General features: G+C 34.7%; 1 protein-coding gene across 1 annotated transcript in view; it reads left to right on the top strand.

The window, feature by feature from the left end:
- The window catches only part of LOC111701683 (importin-11), a 13,489-nt gene that overhangs the window by 400 nt on the left and 7,089 nt on the right, over positions 1-6,000 (top strand). Inside the window, exons 2-14 of the mRNA XM_023473116.1 lie at positions 128-224; positions 670-776; positions 1,010-1,113; positions 1,180-1,255; positions 1,556-1,639; positions 2,067-2,164; positions 2,393-2,556; positions 2,929-3,098; positions 3,540-3,636; positions 3,815-3,945; positions 4,678-4,770; positions 5,184-5,246; positions 5,570-5,762. Of these exons, the coding sequence (XP_023328884.1) occupies positions 129-224; positions 670-776; positions 1,010-1,113; positions 1,180-1,255; positions 1,556-1,639; positions 2,067-2,164; positions 2,393-2,556; positions 2,929-3,098; positions 3,540-3,636; positions 3,815-3,945; positions 4,678-4,770; positions 5,184-5,246; positions 5,570-5,762 (1,476 nt within the window). The 5' untranslated portion in view covers position 128. The remainder of the gene's footprint in view (positions 1-127; positions 225-669; positions 777-1,009; positions 1,114-1,179; positions 1,256-1,555; positions 1,640-2,066; positions 2,165-2,392; positions 2,557-2,928; positions 3,099-3,539; positions 3,637-3,814; positions 3,946-4,677; positions 4,771-5,183; positions 5,247-5,569; positions 5,763-6,000) is intronic.

Here is a 6,000-nt window from a genome sequence, read left to right as displayed (position 1 = left end):
GGGGGGGGTCCAACAATCGTCCTCTAGGACAGACCCAGAATATTTTTCTGATAAATTTTGGATTCGCATCTGAACGAAACATATCCCATGTTCTGAATTTTTATGATATTCACTGTATTCTGTTAAGTATGGCTGTAGAGTTAGTACTGTCAAGTTTACAGAATGCTGGAAGTCAGGATCCCCTGGCAATACGGCAGGCAGAGGAACAGCTTAGGCAGTGGGAGGTAAATATAGGATTTTAAAAAGCAGTTAAAACGTAATTTTCTTGCAACTCTCCATACAAAGATGGCAAAGATTAATCTTAAGCTGAGAACTCGCGAATAAAAGAAACAAAAACATCAATATCTAATTCATACAATCAGACAATTCTTTTAAGGGTACCGTTGTGAATCGGGAATTGCCTTCTTTTGTATGCAGGGTCACATAAATTTTCGATTACAGTCCGTTTTATGAAGGTTTTTAGGTGAAGGAGAGAGGGGGAGGGTGTGACATATATTAGATCGCTAAATGAAATATAATTGTCGATTTCATTAAATATCGCGCTATTTTACTTTAAATTTTACAGTTAGAAGCTCGTTGGTTTTTTAAAATTCGATTCTCTTTTTGATTCTATTACAGAAAAACAACTCATTATTTTGTTTTAAAATTCTAAGAGAGTTGTATGTTTAGATTGAGCCTGGTTTCTATACTATTCTCATGAACACGTTCACAGATTACAGCATTGATGCCAATATCAGGTGGCAAGCAGTTGTGTACTTCAAGAACGGAGTAGATAAGTAAGATTTCATATTTTGGTTTGATGATTTTACTTTGACCTCGAGACTGAACTGTAATTTATTTTTGATAAAAATGAGCCGTGGTTTTTTTTTACTGAAACTATTTAAGATAAATTTTCTTGTACAAAACTTCAATATAAAAATGACATATTTTTAAATAAATAAGTGACATATTTTTTTAATTAAAAAGTGACATTTTTTGTTTTCTTTAAACTTTAGAACTTAATGTTTAGATATTGGAGAACAAATGCTCCCAATGCTATCAGTGAGGAAGAAAAGGTGGGNCCCCCCCCCCCTGGTTCTTACATCAATGATTTTGCAGATAAGATTCGAAGCAGTTTCTATCGCTTTACAAGTTTTTTTAAAGCTGTTTTCAAATATGTATTATTTAAATACTCATCAGGGTTCCTTCGGTCCTTCTCTGAACCCGAGAATAAGATAGCTGTGCAAGTGGCGGTCTCTATATCTAAAGCTGCAAGGTATAGCATTAGCATTTCCTTACTTTATCCAGAGTTTATTGTTGAATGAAGTTAAAACAGAAAAAAGATTGATTCATGATTTGAAAATATTAAAATAAAAATGTTAGTCCCTACAGGTTGCAGGTATAGGTAAAAAATTGAGTTAAATTTGGAATTAACCGCGCGATGACAGCTCAACTACGTACCGCGCGCCGGTTCAAAATTTAAATCGCCGATTCAAAGTTTAAAGGTGGATTTGAATCGGTAGTTCAGCTTCCTCCCAACTCATAAAATTCGGTCCCTGAATAATAATGATGTTAGGTTTGATGTTCCTCGTGCCTGGCCTGATCTTCTCCCAGCACTAAGTGAAGCTGTACAATCCCAAGATAATACTGTTCAACACAGGTCAGGTTGTCAGACAGGCAGAGCTCAGAACTTTTGTGTAACATGTCGCTAATCTACAACGCTTGATCTCGAATTCCACAATGACATCTTTTATACATGAGATGGTAGTGCTTGATATCTCCATTTTCGTTATCACCAAAAAATCTGCATAGGATGGAGATCAAGTTTGATCCCGAAATTCATAACTTAAAAGTTCTGACTTAAGTATATATACATAAAATATATATAATTCTACTTTAGTATTGCCCTGCAACATCATCAAATAAAAATTATGCACAGTTCTGTGTAAAGGGAAGATTTGTAGCTCTCAAGTTGGTGTAAAACAAAGAAAATAATCATACTTTAAATTTTTCTTCGGAAAAATATAGTCTTGAACATGCAATGTATTATTCGTTGATATTTATATAAAACTTGATATTTTGTTTAGGGGTTTGCTTTATCTACATCACACCATTAAGGCTCTAGCCAGCAAACGTCTAGCAGTGGATAGACGTGCATTCCTGGACCTCACTAATAACATTATAGGTAGTTTTTAAAATCCGGAAGTGACTTTAAAAGAGAAACAACAAAGGGTTGAAGGGCACAACGACTCGGACAAGTCATTTCATAAATAGAGGGTCACTCAAAATATTTTTTCTGCAGTACCATTTTTAACTCGCAATTGTGATATAAACAATAAACATGCTGAACTCCGATTAATGGGGAAATTATTTAGATTAGAAACGCCAAGTATTAAAATTATTTTTACTCTAGGATACCTTTTGAACCTTTGGCATGGCCTTCACCAAACCCTATTGGAGATGTTAAGAGTAGGAGAAGAAGGATCAAATCTTGCTCTTGCCAAATCTATTCTTGCAATCAAGGTGCTCCGCAGGCTAGTGGTTCAAGGACTTAAACGTCCGCAGGACAACACAGAGGTATAGATTTTTCTTATTTGTGGTGGTGGGGGGGGGGGATGGACATTTCCACCCCTTCACTTTTAGTTATGGCAGGGGGGTGGTAGGCTTAGTAATCTTGTACTTTAAATTCGATATTTTTTGTAATATTTTTTTTCATCTTGCTGGCTCTTAATTGGCTCTTAAGCTTTCCAGCCTTTCCTTGTCATTTCTCTACTATTGTTATGCTGTTTTTGTGAATTATTGATATCATGCTTTTATCTTGTATGTAGTTTTGTTTAATAATCTTTTCTCGTTTTGCCGTTTAGGTTTCGTTTTGGTTTCCGGGTTTCCTGTCACAATAGCATTTTATATAGAAGATAAAAGAAGTTTGTACGAGTCTACTATTTCTAGGCAATGATGTTTGTTGATAAACTGTTTGATGAAGCCAAGAACCTTCTGCAAGCAAGAAAGAATATTAACTGTGTGCTCCGTGAACCCATGGAGAAATATATTGTACTGCATCAGAAGATTTGGGCAGATCTTTTAGAGAGTCATCCTTACGCTTTCGTCAGTCATATCAGGTCATTAATTAATTAATTCATATTTTCTCGAAAAATCACCCCCCCCCCCTTTGAAAGCCTTTGTTCAATCTATTTTAGGGATAAATGAATTATGAGTTAAAAGTATCAAAATCAATGAAAAAGTTGCCTTTTGATGTCTAATTTTTTATTTTTTCCCAATTTGTTTAATATTCTAAAAAAATATGCAACCCTGATTTTTCTTTAAAAACAAATCAGACAAAACTGTTCATAAAAAAATATTAATCTCGCAAATTAAATTCTTCTCAAAAAATCAAACCCCCCTCCCAATTTCTTTTAACAGTATATTTTGTTGGTAAGATTTGATACTAAGTACACAGCACAATAGGAAAACTGTGGACTGGGTATACTGTACACTGTACAGTGTACAGTGTATTGAGAGTACAGTTTTACTATGTAGTTAGATGATTTGAAATGTTTTAGGAAATCTTTAACGTTTATCTGTTCCCTGTGTTTTACGGATGATGGAAGAGGATTAATGTTCCAACGATTTATCATTTTCTGCTTTAATATTTTGAAGGTAAGAAGCAGAAAGAATTCTCCATATATTGATCAGTTTTTATTATCAGAAACAAAGCTATTTAATGTATATTAAGTCCAAAGATAAAAAACATTTAATATAAATTAAAACTTATTGATAGATTGATTGATTGATTTTTTTGGTTGGTTGGGTGATTAATTGATTGATTGATGTGTAGGGTATCCTGGTGTGTATGGAGTATAAACCCCCGAAGAATATGATAGATACTAAGGAGGAGGCTACACTGGAAGCTCACGCCTTGAAATCCGAATTTTTTCAATTAAACACTGTCACAGAAATTTGCAGAAGGTGTTTTGAATCAGGCTCAGTTTTACCACTGACTGACTGACTGACTGACTGACTGACTGACTGACTGACTGACTGACTGACTGACTGACTGACTGACTGACTGACTGACTTACTGACTGACTGACTGACTGACTGACTGACTGACTGACTGACTGACTGACTGACTGACTGACTGACTGACTGAGACCCTTACTCGGACGGCGGTCTGGGGATTCCACATTTGGGATCTTTCATGATCTTTTTCCTATCTTATCTTACTTCTTGACCTGGGTTACGAAAACAAAAACCCTTAAATATTACGTTTTTCTTTAATTCAGAATATTTTTATTTTATCTGGATAATTCACAATAAGTACTTATTTTCAAAAAATATTGATTTTCGAATATTTGTTGATAAGCAATTAACACGGAACATTGAAGAGCAAGCCTAACGTCTTTGTCAACACTTATTTCACAATAACTCATTTTCTTCCGGAAGTATTTTTGTACCCGAAAAGCTATTAGAAACCTTTTTATTCATAATTAAAACTTTTTTTTGAAGATGAGAGGGATGGGGAAGGGTTAAGGGGGGATGTTTTTAATAGAAAAGAATACACCTCTGTTAAATGAGTCCTGGGACCAGATTTAGAGCGACTACATATCTGGTGCGCCTTTTTAAAATAAGGAGAAGTGGTTTAACTCTACACTCGGTTCAACTTTGTCTCGCTATTCATAAAATTTGGCACCTGTTTAGATTAATCTCCGACTACCTTCTGATGACTAAAGAGGATCTAGAGCTATGGGGAGAAGATCCAGAAGAATTTGCGTGTGAAGAAACAGGGGACAGGTGCGCACAAAATCTTATTATAATCTTATTTGATCCCTTCCCCTAGGTCAAGATTATATATCAGCAGGGTGCAGTCGATTTTCTTAAATTAATCATATGCTCCTCTGGTTACTGATAGCTTAGTCTTTCTATTCTTCTCAATTCTTCGCAAGATTAAAGGGAATGGGTCGCCTATTCCAAAACTGTCAAACACTCCCTTTAAAAGTATTTTATATGTTTTATGTCTTCCATTTTTAATTTAACGATACCAACGTTTTTTTACAAATGGAGTGTATTTATCATTTTTGGTTTATTAACGGATGGGAGTCCGGAACACTAATTGATCTATTGATTATTTAAACGTTGAAGAAAAAGATTTTCAAGTTGTCAAGTTTAAGACACGTATCGCATATTTTCATTAAAAAATTATTAAGTTGGAAATATTGCTGGAGACCCTGCTGTGAAGCTGTGTTTGTAACTGTTTTCCATGAATACAGGTAATTATTTATAGTTGAGATTAACATCTTTAAAACTAGTTTCCAAAATTAAAAAATGCAACCCGTTCCTGATGTTGTCTTAATTTTTGTTATTTCATTTATAAAGACCACTCTTGCATGTTTTATAAACACTCGCATATTAAAAGAAATTTAAATACATTAAAGACAATAACAGTTACAATGGATTAAAGTATTAAAACTAATTTTAAAACTAAAAACTGAAAAAAGATAGAATACTGTCATAATGATCTGATGAATATCATACAATGTTGAGATATTATTAAAAAATTCTGTTGTGAGTTATTTAAATTTGTTCTGTGCAGGGAAAGCTTGGCTCCTGTATTAGTGGATATGGTTCGATCCAGTCAAACCCTTCTGGATCCTACAAACCTGCCTGCTATCCTACAGAAGGACGCTGTTTACGCTGCGGTCGGACACGCGGCGTTCGATCTATACGACGAGATAGATTTCGACTCCTGGCTCACCAGTAGTTTAGGACAGGAACTAGATGTCAAGGTAGGGAATTCCTGGCTCATCAGTAGTTAAGAGCAGGAACTAGATGTCAAGGTAGGAAATTCCTGGCTCATCAGTAGTTAAGAGCAGAAGCTAGATGTCAAGAAAGTGTTTAAAATTTTAGCCAATTCTGAGGAAAAAATTGCTCTCGCCTATAATGGGTTAGTTGACAAAATATATTATCTGTGAAGAACTCCAACTACCTAATAAGCGCAGTTTTAAAGGAATAAATTTAACCTTA

This window comes from Eurytemora carolleeae, unplaced genomic scaffold, assembly GCF_000591075.1.
Source record: "Eurytemora carolleeae unplaced genomic scaffold, Eaff_2.0 scaffold101, whole genome shotgun sequence".
Taxonomy (NCBI): Eukaryota; Metazoa; Arthropoda; class Copepoda; order Calanoida; family Temoridae; genus Eurytemora; species Eurytemora carolleeae.
Note: the sequence above shows the minus strand (reverse complement) of the source record. Positions and strands in the feature narration are given on the sequence as shown.